Here is a 27,571-nt window from a genome sequence, read left to right as displayed (position 1 = left end):
ATCACGACTGTAAATTATAATTTTACGTTAATAAATATTCTTTATACACGCAAATAGGACACGCTATTACATATCAAACGAATGTCTTTCACAGTGAGATATTTTTTATTGTTTGCAGGTGCAACAGGTTTGAAAGATTTGAAGATAAACGTACCAGCTATGGTGAGATCAGGCGATACCGTAACATTGTCATGCAATTATGACCTGGAGGGCTTACCTTTGTACACGATACAATGGTTTTTCAATGATGTTGAATTTTATCGCTTTGTACCCGACCGCAAGCCAGAACCCTACAGCACTTTCGGTATCGTTGGTGTACACGTAAACGTAAGTAATTTATCTATTAATAAATACAACTAGTGATGTTTTAAAAATTTCATATTTTTTAAACAACAACAATAATTTTCTTATTTTCACACCTACAATCATCGATTTAATTATAATGTACAAATCTAAAAATTAATTAATTTTATAACGTACGAACAGTTTCTATATTTATTATATGTAGTTGAGAAGTTTGCGATGCTCTTTATATTTAATGTATTTTAAATAAACATATTTATATATTATTTTTATTCAATTAGAATTTTAAATCTTAATAAAGTTTGATCGAGATAGCTAATGTCAAAAATTAAAATATTGAACAGTGATAATTTTGAAGCATCCTGAATATTTCATATTGAGTATAATCCGTACCTCATTGAAAGTAATAACTGAGTAGCTTTATCTTTATTACATCCAACTTCTCAGTTAACTTGCAATAAAAATCTTATCTCTTTAATAACACTTTCGTAGAAGTTTATTATACTAATTTTGAAAATACCATAATGCTCATTATGGTTGGTGCTTATCTATAATATCAGTTCGTGAAAAATATTCTATGCTGTACTAAATAAATAAGAGTAAAGTTTCAAGTACCGTAGTTAACAATTTTATATTGCCGTAGAATCCAATTAGCGACGTGTTAGTTTCAAAACAAAACGGCAAAATTATGTGATTTCAGATAATACGAAGGAATTTCAAATTCGATTGATGCTTGAAGCTGTACTTTACATCGCAACACGCTGCATTCTTGCTGTACAGTGTGTATCGTAAATTGTATTCCTTGAGGGATGCGCATATCGATGCGCCGTTAGATCCATTTATCAAACGAGCTCTCTCTTTCGAAGAGTCGTCGAGATAAGAACTAAAGGCGGCTCGATTTTTGCGCTCGCGAGTAAACGACGGGCTATCTTTTTGCGGCGCGCGCGCCCGATCGTAACCGACCGTAATCTATTTTTCTGCGGAAAACACAGCCTGCAAGTAGATTCGATAAGAGAGAAGAACTGGCCTTGCTCTCTCGCCGAAGGCAAGGCTTCTTGCCGCTCCCTGGACAGACGTCCTTCCTTTCCTCCTCTATCCGCCTTTTCTAATCTCTCATGCATCGGGGTGCCTCCATTTTTCCGGAGGTATGGCCACGACGAAGGCAAAAGTTTCTCTCGCGGGTACCGGGTGGGAAAGGAATCGATAGATTGATTTATGGCATGTACTACGACCGCGACACGGCTTGAACCTGGGTCAAGCGAGTTCCGTGTTTTACGTCGATTCAACGTCGTCGCAATTGCGCGTATCTACCTCCTTCCCCACCCGCCTTTGCGACCTTTTTTCTCGCGTCCTCTTAAGGTGCGACTCTTCTTAAATTTTCCGACGCTCGAGAAAATGGAATCCTCCTTTCCGCAAGAGAGAGAGAGAGCACTCGGCGCGAAAGCAATATCCTGTAGGTTTGTATAACGCCTTCCCCGACGGACGCGTCGAAAGAAAAATGTCGGGAATTAATCCTAAATGTGTATGTTTGCACTTATCGAGCGTAATGAGAGAAATGCGGAGAGTTTTTGGCAATGCATTTATACTTACATTTACATTAATTTTATAAATATAGAATGGATTTAAAGTCAAATTATCTAAGATTAAAAATCTTAATGTTATGTATATATCTGGATTGATTCGCCCGACGAATCAATCCAGATTTATTCAAACTAATTATTCATAGGAGTATCGATAATACTAATATTATTAATTTTAAAAATATTTTTTAAAAAAACAGCGTTCAGAAAGTATGACTTCAACTTCAATAATTAATACTTAAAAGACAAATTCATGAAAAAAAAATTAATATTTTGTAACAAAAAGTCGAGCAGCCTAACAATTCAATCAATAATTTGCTGACATCAACTCTCTTCTTATTAATTTTATAGTGTGCAACATGATTTGCTGATAAATATGTGAGTTGAAACACCGCACGCGCAAGGAAGACATATATATACAATATCTTGGCAGCAGGGACATTTAATAGCGTCCAGTGCTGGCTTCCTTTTTGCTTCCTATCTCGTTGCCCTTTGTCTGTCGACTCAAAGGAAGCACACCGAAGTCCTGCAGGAAAATACTCCCGTGGGATCGGCGACGTGCTTTACTGATAATTACGGCAACGGCGCGGTCGTACAGACCGCAAAAGTGGAACAAAACTTCAGAGGGAGAAAAATGTGAAAACGTAGTGAAGAAGCATAGCTAAAAGAATGATGTAGCAGATGATGCGGAGGGCAGATGAAGTAAAGGGCTCAACGGGAGAAAAACGTGATCGGACAATAGGTACAGGATGAAACAATGCGCGAAAGAGGAAAGAGAAAACGAGGAACATAATGTATGAGAGTGTAAATGAATTATTGAGGGCGAGAAAAACAGTGGAAGATAAGGTAGTGGAGAGAGGAGCGATCAAGGAACAAGCAAGAAACGACGACGACTCGGAAATAGCGGTGGAGGAGCGAGGTGGAATTCGTTTGAAAAGTGCCAGGTGACTTCTGGAGTTGTGAATATTTCTAGACGTGAGACGAGCAAAAGTGATGAAAGGAAGAAAACGATATGGGAAGAGAAACTTATCGAGAGAAGCTAGAGTATATGACGAAGTGACGCTGACGTTACGGATACAGCGACTTTCATCTGAAGCAAGATGGTTTTCTCGATTTCTTCTTTCGAATGCGACAGTAAGGATTCAATTTTTCCAACTATCTAGAACTCCGCATGGATTCAGAGTTATTTTACAAGATTTTCTATTTGCGCGCTTGACAATGCGCTTGCGAAGACCAGAGCATGATTTTCGTACTAATTTCTGTTATAGAAACATTTGTTTCAAGAAAAAACTTCAACAGGAAACAATCAGAAAACGCATTGTCAATACGCTATAGGTTGTATATCTTCTAAAATAATTTAACAAATAAATTCGAAAAATAATTATTTAATTAAATTCGGTGAATTATGGCGGGCCAGAAAAGTAAGAGTAAAGCAAGTTACGCAAGATTTAATCTCAAGCCAAGACAGAAACGAGATTGGGAATTTTCATGAGCATATAAAGCATCCTAAATCGGCAGATAGAACGGTAACTATGGCTCGTAATCTTTATACGGAAAATTTATAACGTTCGCGCCGGCAAATATAACCACCAATGGTGGACTCGAAAGGCATTTTCACGATCATTCGCTTCCGATGTTGCGGCAGTTACAATGAGATTACTATCGCTTTACTGCGACCCCATGCAGCCGTACTGATAATCTCCTCTTTTTATAACGCCACTTAACAATACCCTACTTTCCAATTATCATCGCGTTATCACCAAGTTAAACTTAAAGAAGAAATAGTTTTGTACGAACATTCGTAGTATGTAGCAGTATAAGTAAGATACGATTGCTGCACTCGTGTGTTTCCGAAGATTTAAGATAATAATTTTTCACTATTCGATTAAGTTTCTATCGTCTATTCCGATTGGCTCGTATATCTCCAAGCGAGTATTTTCAGTCGATATAAGAATAGGCGATATTTGTTCCACGTGAGTCATGGTCCGTAATATCATGTAACGGTATTGAGCTATTGTTACTGCGATGTAATCGATGAATCGAGAGAGAATAGGTTGCTTGTACCCCCGTAACCTCGTTTTAACTACAAAGAATAAAATCTAGAATTGCTGCTATGAGCTCTTAAAAAAAAACATATAAAACGTATAGTCATATACAGTTTTATTTGAGTATAAGCAATATTTGCAAAAGTAATATTCATGGGAACTCTATTATAATATTAGACATTTTTTTCTCTTTTCAATCAGTCAACTATATCAATTAGGTAAATTATAATAACGTGGAAACTTTATTTATTGCTGATTATTTAAAATAAATATTTTATATATCTTAATAATGTTAACAAAGGTATTGAAATGTTTTTATCTTTTTTAAATTCAATATGCTCAATATTTAAAATCGATGCAGTATGAATAAATAAAAATAAAAATTTTTATATTACTATTTATATTTAAATCGGTTCAAATTTTAACGTTACACATATGTATACGCTACATGTATTTCCGCCCGTATGGCTTCATTTAATCAAGAATGTAGGACACGGACTGAAAAATGGGATGCATGTTCACACTTTTCATAAAGGAGGTAACGCGTGGCTCCTGCAGTTTCCGCCCCGACAGATTCGAATACTCGCGGCGCGCAACCCTTTTCAATGATATTTTTCATCGAGCATCTCGTCCACGCCGATGCCAGAAGCGGAAGAAACGATGAAAAAGACCTGTCCCCCTCATCCGACATAGTTTGTAAAGGAGGCGGAGACGCTCGCCGCGATGAATATAAATGCCTGCGAAGAGGAAAAGAGCGGTGTCGCAAAAAGAAACGGGCGCAGGCGGATCGTGGGATCCAGATTTAAACGTGGAAAGGTTTGGATGTAAAATCGATCAGTGGTACAGAATGCAGAGCAATATCAGCGATGTTTAATACCAATAGAAGTTGACGCGAACATGGATTAAAGAAGAGAGACAGACACTAGATTAATCTCAACAAATTTAAAATATTTTAGATGATAAAATTTCTTTGTAACAAGCCGAGAATTTATTTGCATATAATAAGAGAAAGAGAAAATGTGCAAAATTTAATTATATATAAATAATAATAACCAAATTAGAATTTTAACTTGTTACAATACATGTTTTTATTATTTATATCTTTTAAATCATTATTTTTATGTTATTTATTACGCAAAGTTGCGTCCCGCTTAAACTTTATTCTCATCTAAAACTTGCTGAGCATGTCTTTATTTCGACATAAACTTTTTAATATAATATTTCAGCGCTTTCAGAAAAAATTTTACGTTGCTATTCGCAACTAGTTTCGAAGTACTCGTGGATACATATGCACATTTTTCCGGCACATTCGAAAGTATTATACAAAGTCGAAGCACGCTGCTAACTTATTTTCGACATAGATACCATACACGTGTTTCGAATCAATGATGTGTCACCGTGATCGATATTGCAAGACAGAAAACTTTTGTCTTTCGTTCTCCGATATCTAAGAAATAGCTAAGACGTGATGCTTCCTTCAAAGATATTTCAATAAAAAATTCTTATCCGCGCAGTAATCTATATTTAGCACCGTCAGGTTTCCCCTTCTTCAAACGTCTGTAAAAGCACTCCGGAGAACATCGTTTTGAAAAGGAATCTCACGAACGGAATTACTCTTCAGTGACAGTTTCACTGAGATCCACGCTTTTAGCGAAGTTGCCCAAATGCACGATCGATACTTATTATCGTCTTCCCTCTCTCCATTCAGTTGGTGAACGCGACGGGATAACTAAGTGCAAGCACGACTGATAACCAATTTCTTGAAAATTTAGTTTTCCGTCGTCTTGCTATTTTGTAATCGTGACATTCTTATCGTACGAGAATAAAAGGTGGTGCATTCGTAATGAATATTCCTCGCATCTTATTCACAAACTTTCTCTGAACTCGCGATCGCCGAGCATAAAGTTTAATTGGAGCAACATTGGAAAATGTTAAATGTAGACGTTCGCTAAAGTTCCGTATGAATTCTTACAAGATCACGCGAAAATAATTTTACACCGGCAAATTATTTGCATGAGAATAACCCCGGAGTGATGGAGGGTTGGAAGATCGCGGTTATGCAAAAGCGTCTCTAACTATTGACGCGGACCTATCGTGCATGAAAAATGACGAAACTTTTCGTAGCGGTGGCGTACCGCCCGTAAAAACCTGGCTGTAGGAGGATGAGAGACGGATCGCAGAGTGGAGAAACGGGGAAAATAGAGAAGGTGGAACGTGGAGCATAGGTGAAGCACGGTATATCAGACTTCGCGTTTTACAGGTTTCCAAATCGAACACGAACGACGTGACATTGGTGGACGTGTCCAGGGAGCTTACCGGGTCCTACAAGTGCGAGGTGTCTGCTGGTAGCCCTTCCTACCACACCATGATCGAAAAGGCCAAGATGGAAGTAGCCGGTAAGTACACGCGCGTGTTGAAAATTTCTTTTTGCAACTTTTTGCAACTCAGCCAAAGATAAATCGCTCGTTCTGGGATTGTCCGAACGCGTATGCACGCGTTCTCCGTTCATCTCGATTTCAAAGCGGTGATACATTTCGTGAGCACAGCAGTATGGGGATCAACGATCGACTGTAATACCGGGGTTTTAGGCAAAATCGATGTGCCCTATAACGCTCCAGTAAGATATATCGTCCATTTCCAATAGACAAACTGAATCTATGCTTTCTTTCCCGATGTTCTTGTAACTCCCTTTAGTACACACAATTGAATTTTTATTTTCTCTGTATATATATATATATATATATATATATATATATTTTGTATGTATATTTTAAAATAACAGCTATAATACTTCCTAGAGTTTCGTGTACAACGAAAATAAGTGTAAAAAAACAAAATAAATTCTTGACAAATTAATGCCCATAAAAATTTACATACAATACGAAAAGAAGAATATAGAATAATCTTTCAAACTGGGCAGAGGGTTGATCGCGATGATTAAATTATTGCGATGTCGTTACATTTTAATTGCGTTTTCAAGTATTGTTTAATTATTGCGATTTCTTTAAGAATTATTATTTCTACCGGAAAATGTGCTATTTTAATGTCGTGATTTAAACAACTGAAAACTATATTATATCCAACTAATTCTTCACGAAGGAAAAGCTCGTATATCAGATAAGCGCATACAGCTTCTGCAGCGATATGACGCGACATGACGTAGATTACAAATTGTTAAACAAAATGCGCAGCAGCGGTGTCGAGGGACACGTTGGAAACACTAGCCCTCGTCGTCAGTAGCAAGCATGACGGGGTCGTTGTTCAAGTGTTTCCGGTACGCTCTGTGACGCCCCCGGCGCCGTTGGCATGTCGCCAGGTGTCGAGTTAGTGCCATGGCAGCAGTCGCATGTGCTAAACGACATAATTATTATGCCTTAGACGCCCCAAAAACGGATCCTGTGATTCGTACCGAGAAGGAGCGCATAGCAATGGGTGAGATGCTACGAGCGAACTGCACCTCAGGCAAATCCTGGCCCACCCCCGCCGTTACGTGGAGACTCAACGGGGTACCCGTAAGTATCGCCCTCGCCATCCCGGTCTCTCTTACCTATATACATCTCAACGTAGTCGCAGCTACGTGACCTTACTGGATGATTAGAGTTGCACGTAGAAGATCCGAGACTTGTGCCTATTCCATTCTGTTTCGCTCCCGTTCCATTACGTCAATCCCGTTCCTATCGCTCACTCGAGACTTCCATCGCACACGCGATATCAGGATATCGTTGGATATCGCGGGATTTAACGAAAGAATCGACACGTTCGACGATGCATACCGCTTGCACGGCGCTTGTAATTTGGTAGCACGTAACATGATTTTGTATGCAAATTTATCGATTATCTTATAAAGAGAAATAGTTAGATAAGGGGAAGGAAGTTATAACGAAGAGAATCTTTGGTGAAGTTGTAACCAGGAAATTGCAAACTTCAATAATATAACTAGAATTAACTCTTTACAGATAGCACTTTGTAGTGGATGACAAACGAAAAGACAAATGTTGATAAAAAAAAAAGAGAAATAAAATTAAGCAATTTCGAAATTTTTTTATCTATAAGAAGCCATCAAGATGTATTATTCGTATTTCATATAAACTTCGATGTTTATCGTCATAATTTAATATCGAAGTTTAATAAAGGATGAACTATAGTTGTGTCATCACTTTGAAACATTCTATGCACGTTCACATGGCCGACAGGATTGTCAATAAAGTAAATCCGTGGAGGGAATTTTGTTTCTGGATTATTAATCTGCATTGACGTTAATTAAGACGACATGAAAATAGCAACCAAATTATCGGTGAATTATTTTTTGATAAGCGTACAAATCTCTTATTAATAACTACAGATTTTATATTAATATTATATATATCTTTTACGATAATTAATTTATATTACAGAAATAATTTATATGTATAATAATATATAATTTAATTTATAATTTAAATACTGAAATAATTCATATACAAGAAAAAAAGCAAAATATGCTTTACTGTAAAATGTAAACTGTAAAATCATAGATTCTTGTTAGAAAGATATTTTCTCTCTTTGCGATAGTATATTATGAAGCATATAAAAATAATTCGCAAAAATTAAAATTACAACTTGCAATATGTTTAATTTTCATTTTATAATAATACGCAAATAAATTACTACTTATTTGAATGTTCTCATATTTTTTAATACATTTTACATATAAATGTATGTTTTTATATACACAGTGTTTAATTTGTCACATTCTTTTTTTCAATTACTATAATATTTTCAATGTATTTTTCATTATATCCATGTGAAAATTTCCATGCATAAATTTCTCACACAAAATACCTATTGAATTTCTTCTATTGAATTTCCCTCGTAACAAAACATGGATACATTTGTTATTGGTCAAATTATCGTCATAGACATGAGATTGCGCTTGCTTTATCACCATTCATTATTCATATATTTTTACATAAAAAACCTTTATTCGCAAGAATTCCACTTAATGCGGAATTCTCGCAAATATCCAAGAATCTATATATAAACTTTATTATAACACAAAATTCAATACATAATAAAAACATTAATTAAAATAAAATCCATAACGCACATATATAGATGTATATACAGGGTGTCCCATGACTCTTAATTAATATTTCAAGAAGTGAAAGAGGATGAAATTTTGAATTAAAAATTCTTTTTCCAATTTTGGCTCAGACCATTAGTTACCGAGTTATTAACGATTAAAGTTGATCAATCAGAATGCGCCCAACCGGAATACGCAGAAACGTAGCATGCTTTAAGACCTCTCGCGCTTTTTGTACATTCTTTCGATTAAAATTTTATTCTAATTTGTTATGGGTACAAAAAAAGACTACCGGCAAAAAACATTATCAAAATAAATTGTTTGTAAAGAAATTATTTAAACGATTTCTTCAAAAATTGTTTTGACATGTATCATATATGGTTCTTACGTATTTTTTTTTTTTGTAGAAATCGATGGAGCTATCAGTTTCCAATTAAAATTAGTTTTTTTAAGAAATTGTTTAAACAAATTGCTTGTGAAAAATTTATTTTGATTATTTCATAACGTTGGCATGTATGATTCTTACGTATTTTTTCTTACAATTCGATTCTTACAATTCAATGGCGTTATCGTTTTAAAATCCGAAATTAACGAATACGTAAATAATTTAATCTACATAATTAATTTATTAATTTATTTATAACAATTAATTTATTTATAACAATATCAATCTATTTATAATATTTATACGTAAGAATCATACATGACACGTGTCAAAACAATTTTTGAAGAGGTCGTTTAAACAATTTATAGAAACAATTTATTTTGATAATGTTTTTTGCCAATAGTCTTTTTTTGCACTCATAACAAATATTTCGTAATTATTTTTTCCCCATCGCTACTAGGTTATGAAAATTAAATAACTAAATTGAACAAATGGATTACATAATTGACCTCAATAAATAAACAAATAAATAAATAATAAATAATATTAAAAAAACAATCAGAAATTGAATAAATTTCCAACTGTAACTTTTCTCATTTATTTATTTATTTATTTATCTACTTATTTATTAATTTATTTATTAATATAAAAAATTAGAAAAAAAAATTTTAATCGAGAGAATATACAGAAAGCACGAAGAACCTCATGCTACGCTTCTACGTACTCCGACTGGACGCAATCTGATTGATCAACTTTAATCGTTAATAACTCGGTAAATAATGGTCTGAGTCAAAATTGGGAAAGGAACTTTTAGTTCAAAATTCCATCCTCTTTCACCCCTTGAAATATTAATTAAAAGTTATGGGACACCTTGTAAATGCACATGGATTTGTGTAGCACCTTACTATTATAATAGCTTATTGATGTTATTGGACGACTGTTTTGAGTGACGCAAAGAAGATATGTGCATGCTACATGATCGTGTGATTAACTATAAAGACATGCCGAGTCTTTCGTTCTATAAAGTAGATAAATCTCGAGGAACCTTCAAGTGGAAAAGCTTTGTACGCTAGTAATCTGTAGAGCTCTCCTGTTGAGTGTAGCATCAGACGAACTACGATCGCGTACCAAGGAAACAAAAAGATAAAAAAAGGGGAAGAAGAAGTGAAAGACAGGCAGTGAGAGGATTAAGGGTATAGTTGCTCATCCGTATTTCTGCAATCGTCGAGTGCCCTATGTATCGATCGGCAAAGTTTCATCCTTGACGTCCCAATTAAATGTTTTAAGTGTACAGTTTTTCTCTCTTTCTCTCTCCCTTCATCTCTTGATTGCATTCCATTGAATTTTCTCGAGACCGGCATTAACAACGTTAACAAGTTATGCCATTGCGTACTTTTATTCGCAACATTTCATGGACCTGCTGCTTTATGACTTAATTTAGCTTTAATAGCATCGACGTAACTGATGGAAAGCTTCCAACGCGTTTAAGAAAACAGGCTCGACATTTGCCTTGCCTATATATGCCTTGCGTATATATATATATATATATATATATATATATATATATATGTATATATATATATATATATATATATATATATATATATATAATATATAAACTGCGTCGAATAAAATGTTGAAAAAAGGAAAAAACCGATATCGCAGGCCTTTATCTTGACGAGCGGATCCATTGCTTTCGCAGAAAATACCATTGGTTTAAATAACCAGGGCACGAGAGGCGCGATATTTTCCACTGAATATTCGTTTTCAGAGGGCGGCGCTTTGTTTTTGAACGAGCAGATTTATGCCGTCCTTTGACACTTTTCATTCTGACGATTGAAACGGCGTAACTCACTTTCGGCCGGTGAAACTGGGAAAACGTCAGCACGACGAAACGGCGATGCAGCGATTTAACAGAATAATTTAGTTGATTTAACGAAAGCCACGAAATAACAATTTATTTGCATACCAGACATCCGTACCTTTCAACCGAATATGTGCGAATATAGCCGAACGAATCTTGGTGGATTTGATTTCTACTGCCTTGGATTGAGATTTCAACAGCCTCAGGAAGATATATATCGTAACAAATCGATACAATCAGTAAAAATATTGCAAACATATATTATAGGAAATTAAAATAATTTATCAATAATTAAATTTATATGTATATGAAGGATAAAATATCTGCAAATTTTTAATTAATAGTAACTCTCTGTTTTCCTCGTAATATGTATATTTGCGAAATATCTTTTTACATGTTTATACATATAAGATAATTTGTCCAGATAAAATTTTCATAACAACATTAAATCATTGTAACATTAAATCATTTAATATTACATAGTAGAACATAATATTTTACGTTAAAATCAGTTAAATTGTCTAGAAAATAGTAATTTTTTGAAAAAAATTAAAAACATTAGATTTGTGTATGTTATAAGCAACTATAAGCAACAATTATTATAAATAAGTTAAATAAATAATATATAACAATTTATAAGCAATTATTTAATAAATAATATTATCTTTTATTTTGCATGAATTGAACTATTTTTTTCTCATCAACTTACTGTTCTACTGAAACAATGAGAATTACATATATAGAAAAGTGTTTTCAGATAGCCAGAACATAATAGAATATAAAAATTGTTCTATCTGCGCTTTTACGTTTTAATTTATAACAAAAATTATAATAAAAATTTATATTGGACGTTATAACATCAGAAATGAAACATTACCCGAATGTTGAATTGGATGTTAGAGAAATTCCCAACTTAGCTCATAATAATAAATAAGCGCGAACAGTTTTAAATAGACGCTCGGAAGAGCGCGTGAAATTGAATCACTTGGCTTTTAGAATAAAACGAAGCGGAGTAAGCAACGACCGCGTTTGGACGAGCGTAAGTGAAAATTCGCATTTCCGGCGGCGAGAGGAACAATGGTCTCACCCTGATGAAAGCATCCCGGTCGAAAGTGCACAAGGGTCGTCGTTTCGCCCTTCTCTATTTTCGGTTTTCGCCCTCCCGTCGTCCATGACGTGCGTCACCCCGCTTACTTTCCTTGATTTCTAAGCACAGCTATTGTTGACAACTTCCTCCGTAGTTGCCCTAACGGAGCACTTTTCCTTCATTGCAGTCTATATTTTTCGTTGACTCATCCGCGATTCAATTTGTCCTCATTATTTAAACGCCTCTCTATTCTGCCCGCACGTAATACGCGTTTGTAATAAGTTAACATATTAATGTTATACATTTATGAATGTTAACGAGATAATTTCCAAGCGTTAATTACGTTAGTAAATCTCATTATTAACTCACATTTTAATTACCTCAATTTGATTTTTCCAATTAAAAAAATATTAGCGAGTAATAAATAAAATCAACATTGCATAACTTTTTTATGAAAATATGAGTATATAACTTATATTGCAAAATTATGTTTATCTAATTAATTCTTTATAATCTGATTTACTTATTAATGATAACAACTCAATAATTTCATCAAAGTGAAATATTCACTGTAGTTCTAAATTTTAGCGAACACGATGACTCTTAAAAATAATTAAGAATTAACGCTCAAAATACTGTAAAGCTCAGTGCTAATTCGGGAATAACTGTGTGAGACGTCGGACGAAGATAATTAAACGGCTCTTACGTTCGATAAGAGAAGATAAATTAGAGAACCAAGATAAGAGGCGAGGATCTTCCTTTTCCTGAAAATTTCGTTCAAGACTTGTCCATTTAAAAAATGTAGCCTTATCAAGCAGCGATTCCACGTAATGCAGAAACTGACCAGTGAGTTAGAAAATCGTTTTCATCGATTGACCACCTGCTTATCCTCTTCTCTTATCCTTTTCTGCCCTCTTTCCTTTTCCCCTCTCTCTTTCTTTTTTGCGTGAGTATGTATATAACTAGCACATACATTTGTCCGCGTAGGTGGATATATAAGTATGCGCTTGATCCGCTGCCAAGAAAAGTCTACCTTGGTTCCACCTATCTCAAATCAAGTTTTCGCTCATATTTTCTCGCCGCCAATATTTCCGCCTTGCTTCCCGCGCTCTACCGGAAAGCTTTGCCCCGGCATATGAAACATCCACCAATATTTCGGGCAAATAATCCCTAGTCACACAGCACGTGCATTCTCGTAAATTCGAGACCCGAATGCAATTTTCGGACTTTTACTGCGTTTTCTATGCGCCTGATTTCCATTTCGAAAGTTTTCCCGCCTGGCCAGTTGGAAATATTTGCAAAACTGTTGCATCGTAAATTATATAGATGTATGTACGTGTATAACTATTAAATAAAATAATGAAATCTAATATAACCGCTAAAAGAAGAAATAAAGAGATATTGTTCTGCAACATATTTTGTACAGAAAACTGTAGTGAAAACTGTAGTGAAATTTTGCAAATTTTAAATTTATAAATTAGTAAATAGTTCTGGATTCTCAAGTCTTTCTAAGTAAATTTCGACAATCTGCTCAATAAACTATGTATTTTATATGTTCCCGAAGTCATGTATACAATCGCGTAAATTTAGTTGCTACACGCAATATTAGATTCCATCCACATACGCTCCCAGATATGGAGACAAATATAGTAGCTTTATTGTGGAACACAAGATCTACAGTGCATCGTAGGAATGTATATGCTGAAAATGTACGCATAGCAAGCAGAGAATATTACGTTCGCAAGGACAATAAGGGAGGCGAAAGCAAGCCGCAACTGAAACTCTAGCGCCATCAATGTGTCAATCAATCCTTCACTTTCAGGACACACCTGCACGAATAATGTTATCAAAATCCGCTTTCGGAGATATGAAGATTGCACGTTAATGCACTTTAGACTCGAAGCTACGCGTAAAGAAGCTACGCAAGAATTCCACTCTTGTGACATATAGAAAAGGAAAAAAGAAGGTGTGAGAGAAGATGGCATCTGTGATGGCATCAGCTTTATGCTTTATGCTTTATGGATGTAGCCTGTATCCGCACGTGACACTGTACGCCCGCGGACATGATGTATGTCCTTGTTTGTTCTACAAATGATAACGTCGCCTTCGGAGTTCTCCGGGTATTCTTGTTCTTTCGTAACGTAGCGGACGATCGAAGACAAATTCGTTTCTTCTCGGTCATATATTCTTCTTGAAAGTAGTCTCGGTTGTATATAAAATAAGGTCCCTTCATGTGTATTTATTACAGATCACGTGACACATTTATATCTCTACTACAACGCGGTTGACATTGATATATATCAGTTCGAGAATGATACTAAAAATTTTTTTAAGCCGTACATTTTTAATTATTTTAGCCGTCTGTGAAAAGTAATCATTATTTACTTATTTGTGAATATATCACTGCTTTGTATTTATATTTTATTTTATATATATTATCATTGGAATTACATTATTATATAAAATATTAAATATAATATATTTATATAATATATAAAATATTAAATTCAGATTTTTTTAATTTCTATTATTTACTCTTGTATTTACATAAATAATTGAAACGTGTTACTGTTATTTTCGATAAAAAAAATATCCATATATCACAAACAGCGTGCTTTTAGTGTAAATTGATGAAACGCGAAAATATTTTGAAATGTTAACAAACTGCCATTCTTTACAATATACCTGAAAAAGTATATATAAAAAGTCAAAAGCGTAACTCTCGAGAGGAGCCTGTGTGTCGACGCTAACTTTATAGTCCATGAAATTTTATAGTGCACGTATCACATAGAATCACGTTACTGTAGCTAAACTCGATACGCATCCACGTTTGTTCCTCGAAGTAATAACGCTGAGCGACTCGGCTCTACCAACTCCATTGCTTTTTTTTTTTTCATCTTATTCCCGTTCACAAGAAGACAAAGGACGCAGCTAGATGAGTAAGACAAAAGGCAAGCTTCATCTGCATTAAGAGCAACGTAACCGCGTGATATCTTTAGCAAGCAGCAATAATAATTCTCTTTGTGGAACACGATAGTAAATGTGGAAGATATTTCGATACTCGCGCAGTTACATAGAATAAGCGATGAAAGGACTTTCCTTAAGCACTAAACGCGACTTATTAATTATTTGAGATGTGGATGCTTGTTAAAGCTCAGTTAAATTATGTACAACAACAAAGTAACCTTTCAAATTGTGTACTTATTACAGAAAGACATGTACCATATGTAAAATTCGGAAATAAAAGTTCAAATTTTGCTTTAAAATTTTATATCGTTAAAAGCATCAAGTCTAATAAAGCATCTACGTAATGAAGAAAGATTTAAATATGAGCTGAAAAAAGGAGAAGAATAAAAAATGAAGAATAAAATTTAGAAATTTTGTTATTGTTATTGTTATATGTGCCATTAAAGACATTTTCAGAAAATACATACATTTTTATATCGCTTGTGATTTCTTTCAGATCATGGAAGACAATATGCAATACAAAATATGGCATTCTGAAGATAATCACGAAAACAACACAAAGTCTGCAAAATCTTTTATCGAGTTTAAAGTGACGAACAGTATGTTTCAAGAGAAAAGACACCTACACTTGCGCTGCACGGCCTTCATTGCAGACATTTATCGAAAATCCGTGGACATCGAAATTACCGAAGACATGCCGCGTATCGCATCGATCACCGGCGAATCACCACCATATGGACACCGTAAGTACTCATCGATTTTGCTATATTCTTTTATTCTGTTCTTCTCTTAAGAAAACCTTTATCACCTTTATCATTTTTGAAAACTATCTTTTGCTCAGAAAAAACAATATTTTATGTTTCTTTTTCTATACAAAGTTCTATTATTTTCTCGATATTCCGATTACTTAGTCTACACATTTACAATAATATAATCATATTTCTAAGTTTTATCAAGAAAGCTATAACTATAATTAATCAATATCATATTAAATCTGGAAATATCAAGTACTAAAGTAATTATTTCTTTGTAATACACTGATTTATCGCTGTACTTTAATGTTGAAATTCCTGAGAAATTGTGTGAACGATCTTATCGTTCCAGTTCTGCGATGTGATAATATGTCATGCAGAAAACTATGAACACTATACAGACGCCGACTGTAGATGATTCTTTTTTTTATTTTCTTTGTATATCTTTCTAGAAAGTTTCCGAGATACTCTGCGATCGCAAGCGGATAAATAGCTATCATCAAACTTGTAACGAATATGTAAGTTCGACTTACAAGAGTGTTTCTATGAAAACCGATGTTTTTCAAGGGGGAAATGAGGAGTAACGATAAACAGAAAGTCTGTCACAATAGTGAAAATACTTTCCGAGTCGTATATTGGCGTTCAGTTATCCCAAATAGCCGAATCAATTCAGCATCGAGATAGTAATACGATCATTAACAGTAGGGAATCGTGAAAATAGAGCGAACATTAGTTCGATATATCTGCTGCGATTAGTGACTGTCGAGTATACTTAAACAAATTGCGCGATATTATTGAATTCAACAAAGTTCATTAATCAAGTTAAGTAGAACGATACAAATAGGTGTGAATACTTTTTCTCATGCAACAGTGAATCGATCGAGTCATAGTTTGCTCTTTAAGGCACGAAATCTGTCATTGTTTTATTCTTTCATCTAGCAATATAGACTTCTACTAAATACTGAATTATTAAATTTAATGCATTCAAGAGACAAAAAGCGCATTTGATTTGCAACATGCAGTGGCAATTCAAAGATATGTATAATATAAATATGGCAAGTTTAACTCTGCATATTGTTTTGATTTGCAGGCGTCTTATAAAATCTAGTATACGATTTTCCTCTTCGTCATAATTTTTATGGTGAATATTCAATTTCAAGAGTCGTATGCAATTTCGCGAAATACGATTCTGCGAGCAACAAAATGTGACAATTCTTAAAAGAAATCTTTTTGAAAGCAAGTATAATAAGGCTAACAACAATAATAACATTTATGAATCCGCGATCTCATGAATCGGGTCATGTGCAATCATTCACATGACTCACGTCGCTCAACAACACGAAACTAGAACGAACATTAGTTCGATATATCTGCTGCGATTGCTAGCTGTCAAGCGTACTTATGCAAGTTGTGCGATATTATTGAACTGAACGAAGTTCATTGATCAAGCTAACTAGAACGTTGCGAACAGTAAATATTCTTTCTGTATGCAACAATGAAAGTCGAGTCACACAGTTCGCTCTTTGAGACACGAAATCTATCATTTTTTTATCCTTTGTCTAGCAATATAGAGACTTCTATCAAGTACAAAATCACTGAATCTGATATATTCAAGAGATGAAATGAAAAGCACATTTGATTGCAATGGCAACTCACAGATATGAGATATGCGTATAGTAACAGATATCGCAAATTCAGCTCTGCACATTGTTTTGATTTGTAAGCGTCTTATAAAACCCAATATATGACTTTTTCCCCCATCGTAGTTCTCATGGCGAATATTCAATCTCGATAGTCGAATGCAATTTTGCGAGAGACGATTCTGCGAGCAACAAAACGTGGCGATTCTTAGGAGGAATCTTCCTGGAACCAAGTGTAATAAGGCTAACAGCGACAATAACATTTATGGGTCCGCGACCCCATGAACGTATCGAACCATGTGCAATCTTTCACGTGAATCATGCTGCTCAACGACAGTTATATGCTCTTCGCAGTCGTATCAGTCGGTTGCCGAGGAACCATAAAGCTATGGTTATTCCAGCTGAAAAAATATAGCCGTTATCCAGTACTGAAAATGGTCTCGCATCCGTCTTTCCGATCGCGTCACTCCACGTGACTCGCCTGTCACTCCGATTTAATGCGTGTCTCATTCCCAACCCCCGTCGCGCATGCAATCGCACGTAAACTCCGTTACTAAAACAAATTCGTCCCCCTTCGGTAGTGGGAGGGTGACTCATGGGGATGTCTCTCGCTGCGGACGCAAGGGTCAGCGATCTCCACGGCTTTATGTAATAAAGCAATAAATAACATAAAACTGACATTGGAGCTCCACTAAGAGTTTTACTTGTGCGATAGGACTATGTTGATCATCATTCATCATACCGCTTTTAATTAAAGCCAGATAACTCACGTGTTACACACGTTGCATCTTGCGATTATCAGTCGCAGCGATAAGAATGCTTCTAGAAAAGTGGCGTGTCGGCGATAGGAAGTTTGCAGGATGTAGATTTTCTAGGGCATCCTTCTTGTCGTCCTCGGGAAAGATTTACTTAAGGTTGATAAAAGACTGCAGTATTTTTCTAAAGATTTTTAAATTACCAAGCGGTTTATAAGTAGAGGATTGTAGCGAGATGGTGGTGCTGTGTTACACACACCATATTCTCTCCACGCACATGAAGTAACAAAACTTTCTGAAGATCCTTCGCCGCGAACCATTAATCAATGACGGCGGGGTAGAGGAGGAGGGGGGGGGGGAGGTAAGGCCGAGTTACCAAGTTATTTGATTGACACCATAAAGATCGTTAATAGCAAGAGTGCCATCGTATCAGCGCGTGTGGCGTACACATTTATCACAATGTCGGTAGCAGCAATTTACACAAACACAGGTACGGCGGGATACCCCCACGTTCGCGTAATTCAACGATGATTAAACTGCGCCTCATTACAAGAGGTAACAAAATGTAATTGAAATCGCTTGTTGGCCGATATCGATCGCGCTGTCAACGCCTATTTATCCGCATAACAGACGAGACTTTGCAGAGCCATTTTTATGTAAAATATATCCAAGAGTGTTTGAGTATTAATTAAAACTCCGACGCGAATGAAATATCTCGGTGGCAGCGCATCGTTTTATCGCGCGATAATATCGCGCGCGGGGAATATTAAATAATAAAATAAGAACAACGCGATTATGACTCAGGGTTATTTCCGCGGTGTAAAGACTCGCGATGCAGAGACCGGCTATTTCTCTTGCCTCTGAAATTGTCGGCTCACTTAGGTCCTGCCCTCCTCCGAACTCTCCGGCGCTATTAATCAATGAGGAATTCAGCAATTAACGCTCCGGTTTTATTAACGTGTCACCAGTGTACTATCGCGTGTTTATGTGTACGTACGTACAAGCGATATTTATTTGTAAGTGATATAATTTATGACGACACTTTAGAGTCAGCTTGTATTCGTTTCACTCACATACACGATTCCATCGTGTTCCACGTATTTAAGAAGTATTAAAATCCGATGAACAAAGAAATGGCGATGTCAGCGTAAAATGACTATGTATAATGCAAAAGAATAACCTCGAGAACGGTACAGCGTAAAGTTACGAAGACGAAGAATATACCTAAAAGTTTCTCACCGCCAGAAATAAGATTTATCTTCCCCACCTCTCTTCCCGAAGGAACTATTAAATAAATTTATGTCGATATCCTGTGTCCCGGAGAAATCGTTGCTGGTAAATTCAATCCGTATCGGAGCACACACTCTCGCCGCCGCTAATCGAAGATCAACTCGCGGAATCATCGGGTCGAAACCTTCGCCCTGAATACACACCGAGGGAGGAAAAATCTATCTCAGAAGCTATCGTAGATCGCGAAGACGAGGGCGAATCGTTTACGAGCAAGTGGATAGTTCCTTCGGGAAGCGGCGGCTCCCGGAAATGCGCTCTCGCGGAGGAGCGAATGAGGGATTCGCGTTTACGATTTACGTTGTTACGTTTACGGGAGATTTCACGGGCCCGAAATCGCTCGATATCCGTACGAAGAGGCGCGATAAAACTGCAACTAGGCTATATCGCCCTCGGCGGAATCGGGGATTTCATCTACGCCGACGGCGTCGGTGCCTACTCCCAGCCGATACCATTACTTCGTACTAAAAGGAACGTAAATGTGGCATTAGGACCAGGACGAGTTTATCGCACCTATCGCCACCCCCCCCCCCCCCCGTGTACAATGTACGGCGACCCATTCCTCTTTTATACCATCGATGCGACGCTGACGTCGCCTCCTCTTGACAGAACGAGCCAAAAAACTCCCACTAAATTCCCACGCCTTAACGCGATCTTCTTTTAAGAATTAATTATTATACTGAGGGAAATTGTCGTATATCGAAACAAATTTTATTTGAACTTTTCAATTAAATCACGATTATAAATATAACATGAAAAATATCGAATTAATTGTTAAAATCTATTTCTTAAATTATATCATACCTAAAAACTCATTATAAATGACTTTCTAAAAAACATGATTATAAATACAGTATTTTTCAAAAAATTTGCCGCAAAAAGGTATGAAGCTTTAATAAATTATAGGAAGCATAATAAATTCTTCAACTGAACTATAATGAATGTTATATAATAGAATAGCTCTCTTATCTAAAAAATTATAATTAAATGTAAATAATCACATTTATTTATCAGTTTTCTAAATTATAATAATTATTTCTTTTAGAAAGATAAAAAATGTATAGATGCTTTACATTGTTTTTTTCTTGTTAATTTCATTCTTCATCTTTTTAATAAGAATAATTTTAAAACTATAAAGGATATTTTTGCAATTCTTTTAAATGTTCAATTATTAATGACACATTCAAACAATTTACTCTTCTAATAAATATGTGTAAATTTAATTTGACTTATCACAATTTTGCGTACAATTTCCAAACATATTCCTTACTTTTAGCCAAGACTATATATCACAAATCCGAGATGCGTTGGCGAGTATATTTGCTCGACTTGTAGTACGTACGAGTGGACTCGTATCTCCGAGTTCGAAATAGTTGCTGTGTTGACATTGTTCGGCCGTGAAGATACGAGCAAATATAACGGAAATTGTGCGCGACGGCATGTACGTTCTTGAATTATTTATAAAGCACCCGTAAAAGTGAACAAAAAGAATTGTTCAATTGTTATGAACAAAAAAATTAAATAAGTTGAAAGAACAATTTTTATAATTAGCAGCAAAATACACTTCTTGAAAATTTATATTCTATTTCAAATGGAAAGATTGTTATACAAATTAAAAAAAGTAAATTATTACGTTTAATTCTTTAAGTTTTTTGTTTTTATGTTTTAATTATGGCAAATCATTTTTTCTCTTAAACGAAAATCACGAAATTTGAATTATACCTTTCATCTCATATTATTAAGAGTTTAAAAAACAATGAATTAAAATTATCAAATAATACTTTTAATTTAAAAATATATTTAAATATAAAACCAAAGATAAAAGAGTATTTTTATAGATATATGTTGATTAATAAATCACAGTGAATCGGTACGATTGAATAATTTTAAAATAGAGAAACAGGAGAAAGAGGTGATCGGTGTGCGAATAAAAGAGAAGAATATACCCGGAGCGATTATAATTCATAAATCGTAGTGAGTTTCGAGTCGAATCGAGCAATCGCACATATCCGTAGTTCCTTTTTTCCGATGAATTTGCATATCCGGTTGCGCTACTGGCTCACGAAAATTTGCATGGCCGGCTGCGCAGCGAGGTAATGGAATTGGTATGGCAGTCTATAATCCGCATTGAGATCGACCGTCTGCTCAACCCGAAAATCAAGCGGTCTACCCTCTACGATCGATACCGATAATAACGTGCACGCGGTATGACAATATGGCGGGGCCAGAAGATTAGAAATTCCATCGCATTCATATTCACTCAAGCAAAACGCGTTGGACATGGTGCACATATATACGAGAGAAAGAGCTTTTAGAAATAAGCTCAGTTTACAATTCGAAACAAATAAACGAGATACGCGGAAGAACAAGAAGATCAATCTACATTTTCCACGTTGTGGTTAACGAGATCTTTGTCGTCACACGAATAATAATCGAATCTGGTTCAATATTTCGTTTAATATTCCAGAAATCTCTGTTTCACCCTACGAGAAAATCAGAGAAAAAACTTGATTGCATAATCAGAAAGGGTTGCACCCTCGGGAACTCAATATCCTATGTGCCTCTACGGAAATTTCAAGCGAACGGTATAAACAACGGAGCAGATTAGAAATTCCGCTGTATCCATGTCCAATCATTTCCATGAAAGCAAAGTGCCGGTAGGTAGTCGTTAATATTCATCTCCGGCTGCCGGGGCTCTTTAGATTCGTCCTGTCCTCAGAATTGGAAAGGAATTGCAGCTCGATACGTCTCCGGTAAGAAGACAGCCAGCGCCTTTTTTTTCGCCTCCGTATTCCGAGAACCCGCCCTCGTCCTTTTCCTGCAAGAAATCGGCTCGCCTCCACCCCATTGGCAGGATATACGTTTCGCATTATCGATGCGAGGCGAGTTCGCAGCCGCGCTCTCGAAGGTATCCCGGAATAGTAAGAAGTAAGCACCCCCCGGGCGTGCGCGCGAATGTTGAAGTCTGCAAAGTGAGGAAAGGGCCACGAAGAAGTGGCGGAAGAGTGTGAAGAGAAAGTTGGACGCCGGAGGAAGGAAAGGCATTACAGGAGGAAAGGAGACGCATGGGGAAGGGGTCCCCCCGCCCGTGAAGAGATTCGCTTCGATTAGTAAGTAAGTTGGCGACGTAAGCTCCATCTCGCCGAGCTTCGGATTTCTCTTCCTGGACATTCGCGAGAAGTTTCCTCTTATTTCAATATCGTTATGTACATTACAAATCGCGAGATGCTGTTATTGGAGAAGTTTTAGCGAAATGCGAGGGTAGCGAGAGTTACTCCCTTCCTTCCGCGAGACATTAGGCTCCGCGACACCGATGCTGTGCATTGCAAAATGTAATAACGATGATAAGAAAGAGGAATGAGCGCAAGGTATCTATTAATGATCTACGCTCGACGGAAATTACTTGAAATTTCGAATTACCGTCGCGAGACGAGAAACCGTGTAAGGGCATCGCAGGGAGGCATGGAAATGTAGCCTTATCATTATACCTCGATGAAATGTGTACTAATACGAAACGCTTCGATGAGCACCATAGTTGCTCAATTTGCTAACTCGCACGGAAGAGAAGCAGAACAAACAAGACAGCCCCCTTGCTCATTATTTCGACAAGTTTCTATACTCTTAAACTTTCTGTTTATTTACACATAGAAGATAATTTAAACAGATACTATTCATTGTCGGCACAATGAATTGTTATAAATGTATACTAAAATGACATAGAACATTTATATCATGAATATATATTAATTTGTTTCTTTTTGGAAAGTTGTTTAAATATTTTGCCACACATTTCTCATCTAACGTTACAGAAAATATGAAAAATAGAGTTGTTGAATGTTTTATATTCCTAATTATTAATTCAAACTGAATTTCGTCGGACCGATCAAATTTTTAATATAGATTTTAAATTTTTATATAGATTGTAAAATAAATTATAAAACAGTTTCAGATTTCTCTAAATTAAAATCGTGAAAATGACACGTTCCAATATCATATTAAACGAAAATCAAAAAGCATCTAAAAGCTTCGAAAGTTTGTCATATGAACATATAAAATTCGAATTAAATATCACGCAGAAAAATATTCCTCCCGAAAATTAACACTCTTTCAACTGTACGGAACTATACAATTTCACTTGATTTGATGATTTGATAATTTGACTTCATATTCTAGCGATTAAAGCGTGTGGACGTAATTACGAAAATAAATTTCTCGCATAGTACTTTGCATGCACTCTAAAAAAAAAATCTCAGGTGAAATATCCACAGTTGCTTATACACTCAGCGACGATTTGTCAGTGAAAACTGACGTACTATCCACTGGATAGTGTCCAGTGTATGGAATGCGCAAAGCCACATAAGAGCCATTGAACAACTCGTGGCAATACAGTGTTATTCGTACGCTTGCTTTTCCATCGTCAGGCTTTCAGACCCTCGGGTAATAACTCTTACACTATGTCAAGACATCTATGGAAAGATACGCAAGATAGAAGTATATAAATCCAAACGTTAAAGAAATAATTATTATCCAAACGTTAAAGAAATAATTATTATAAACAACAATTTATAATTTACAGTCTCTATTTTTCTGATTTCTCCTTCGAATAAAAGAGTAGGTACTTTGAAAAATAATGCAAAAATAGATGATTTGATAAAACGAATTTGATGAAACGAATAATCGAATTGATAGAAAAATTTTATTTCTTTGTATGTTTAAGAATATATTTTATAGTTTCTATTATTATGCTAAAATAAAGATACCTCTTCAAGTGTATTGGATATTAAGAGATAATGAAAAGAATTAAATTTTGCATTCTACAAGCTACATAATAGCCATATCAATATTAATCAGTAAATACATACTGCATACTTAATTATCAACGAGAATCATATTAACGATGAATCCATTAATGCCTATCAATTATGTATCGCGTGTTAATATTCATCCTGATTTATGATTATTTATACGAATATAAATAATGCCAGACTTGCATTTACTGGGAAATGTAAAAATTAACATATTAATAGCATATATTTCGCAATGACTCTTTGTAATATAAATTAAGTACACTCTTTTTATATAAAAGCACAATCTTTTTGATTTCGATAAAATATCTATCGGAAACGTAAAAATTCACTTTCACATTTTTTCGATACAAGACTTGATCATTATATTGATTTACTGTTTCAATCAGCGGGATTTTTTCTTATAAACGTTTCATTTGCATGCAAATAATAGCGTCTGCGGTATTCGCGCAGTTCCAATCCTTTGTCTTGCTTTACTATCGGTTCAGGTGCAAATTCGCGACAGTCTAATTCCATCGGTTACAAATTAGGTTGAGCCGGCAAGTACGAAAGCGTATGATATTCGTACATACAGATTATCTTAATTTTTCTATATTTTCCTTCATCACGAATACTTTGAGTCGGTTCTTCCTCAACGAGAACTGAATTATTCTTTCTTTTTCAAAATTTTAGTACTCATCATTATAATATTTATAAAATTTTATAATATATTTTATACTAAAAAAAAGTGTGTGTAAAAAATTTAATGTAAACAATAAATTACGATGGAAAGAGAAAAAATACATATATAGAAGATTTGGTATTAACCGCGTGGGAGATGCGCGGTGAAATCTGCATGTTTTGACAATCGGAACGAAACGGTTTCAAGTATCTCGCGGATTGGCAATTTGATTGAACGTGGAAATGAGTTATCAGAAATGGAAATCAAATTTCGAAGCAGGAAACGGTAGATACGGTCCAAAATCGACTAGTAAGTTCGTTGCGAATGTGATGCAATATATCCCGCTTTATCTGATGGTGTGATCATCCTTCACGACAATCACGTGTTGTAAGCACTAACTAGATCATACATATTCATGACGAAGTACTTCATTTGTTTGCTTTCATTATCCTTCATTCCGTAAAAACCTTTTATCATTCTCTGTTTCGTTACGCTTTGTGAGAGTACTCATCGTGATATGGATATATATCTTTATTACGGTATTAAGGTAATAAAAGATGAATATTATTCATTTCAAAGCATAGATTTTAACAAAATGAAAATATATGAAGAGCTAAAGCATTAATAGATAACATTTCATATGCCGATAAAACGTTAATAGACTACGCAAAATGTAATATCTATAAAACTGCAGGCAGAAATATTATAATGTTGTGTGCATTTTGCCGCAGAAAAGCTCATTCGATCTGGTGGCAATTAATATACGGTTGCGTAATTGCCGTTGAAGTTAATAACGAAAAAATATCCACAGCTAGTATTTCGCTTCATTTAACTAGTCAAGAGCAATACTACTGTTGAGAAGAAAAAAAAAGTTGGTTTGCGTGGGAAAAAAAAGCAATTACACCAAGCTGTCGACATTGCTATGAAGAGTACTATTGACGAGTGACGTTGATGAAGAACGGGGCTATCCTCGTTTTTGTTTCACGCACGTGTCGCAACCCCTCTGGTGGCAACCCCCTTTTCCTTGCCCGTTTGATTCAACATGTTTACCTAGGCGATTCAGCAACGTATAACGTTGTAATCTGTTATACGTGGCGTCGAATGCGTTATGATAGAGGGACGGCGGCGCGTCCAATCCCCCTTTGGCCACATTCGAGGGGAGGCGGACGGCGCTAACGGCGCTGCGGCACCGGGGAAATTTCAAGCTTCCGGGAGCCGACGTTTCCGACTCGATGCGACCCGACAAATAATTGGCCATCCGCCAAATACCGACTCTACACGTGCTAAATGTCACCGCTAGGCGAAGTTGCTAGGAGACGACGAATTTCGCTTGTGATTTTCGCCGCACCTACCCCCGTGACAGCAGACATGCGGCGATGGACACGTAATTCACGTGATGGCGTACCGAAAGCAATAGTCAGCGGTACAATGGTCAGCAATAGTTCGCACAACCACTACTTTCGGCACATCGTCACGTGGGAGATGCGGGTCAACAACCGTATCCGCCAATGTCCTCCTCCGCCGTCAACAACGAGATTAAAGTGGATGGCGTTTCTTGAAATGTTACTCGCAACAGTTAGTCCGCGGGGAACGATTGATCTACAAATGCAACAAAATCACGGCAGTTTGAAGCATATTTGTAATTACATTTGATTTTGGTATTTTTGTCCTTAATAATTATTATTAATTATTATTATAATTATATCTTTCCCGATATATATGTTTCGTATGTTTAATTGTTTTGTAAATATAGATCCGTAAATTGCACAATTGTATGCGTCAATCTACATAGAGACGTTTATCACATTATAAATATTGCAATTTTGGCAGACTAATTTGCTATTATAACGCAATAATGATTAAATGGGGCAATGGTTTGTGGTTTAATTGGGTAACGGGTTAAGCACACACAGGTGCAATTTACCACGAGCTAAGTGAACCGTAACGAAGGTAACCCATCGAATGAAGTGCCTCGGAGGTCGATTGACGAGAGAAGAGCGAACGTGTCGTTAACAAAGTAATTTTTCAAACGAGCAAGCATTATTCCTGAGTTAAGCCGATGATGGAGTTTACATGTCGGCAAAACAAATGGCTATTCGATATATACATATAATTCTCCTATATTCTATTTACATCTAAACATGCACTCGCATATGTATACATGCCAGAGACGGAGAGACAAATTATATCCCATATCCGGCATTGCAAATGAGATCATTTCCCGAGCGTGATGTGAAATGCCGTTATTCTCATAATTAAAAGTTAATTTGCGATCGCTCCATAATTTCCGTAATTATTCCGAGACAAATTCTTCTTCCACATTTGACTTCTTCCGCTTATCAAATAATATTCGATTATACTTCACACGTTTCAGGAAT

The 27,571-nt window shown here is 35.7% G+C and overlaps 1 protein-coding gene and 1 long non-coding RNA gene across 3 annotated transcripts in view; one reads left to right on the top strand and one right to left on the bottom strand.

Moving 5' to 3' along the window:
• The window catches only part of LOC105432421 (uncharacterized), a 129,006-nt gene that overhangs the window by 71,423 nt on the left and 30,012 nt on the right, over positions 1-27,571 (bottom strand). The gene's annotated exons all lie outside the window — the stretch shown is intronic.
• LOC105432420 (uncharacterized) overlaps positions 1-27,571 on the top strand; it is an 89,279-nt gene that overhangs the window by 56,788 nt on the left and 4,920 nt on the right. The window contains exons 2-5 of the mRNA XM_011647222.2: positions 119-327; positions 6,189-6,324; positions 7,307-7,440; positions 15,790-16,036. Of these exons, the coding sequence (XP_011645524.2) occupies positions 119-327; positions 6,189-6,324; positions 7,307-7,440; positions 15,790-16,036 (726 nt within the window). The remainder of the gene's footprint in view (positions 1-118; positions 328-6,188; positions 6,325-7,306; positions 7,441-15,789; positions 16,037-27,571) is intronic.

The sequence above is a fragment of the Pogonomyrmex barbatus genome, unplaced genomic scaffold (genome assembly GCF_055798465.1).
Source record: "Pogonomyrmex barbatus isolate J1 unplaced genomic scaffold, ASM5579846v1 scaffold1, whole genome shotgun sequence".
Taxonomy (NCBI): domain Eukaryota; kingdom Metazoa; phylum Arthropoda; class Insecta; order Hymenoptera; family Formicidae; genus Pogonomyrmex; species Pogonomyrmex barbatus.
This window is presented reverse-complemented; position numbering and strand designations above follow the sequence as displayed.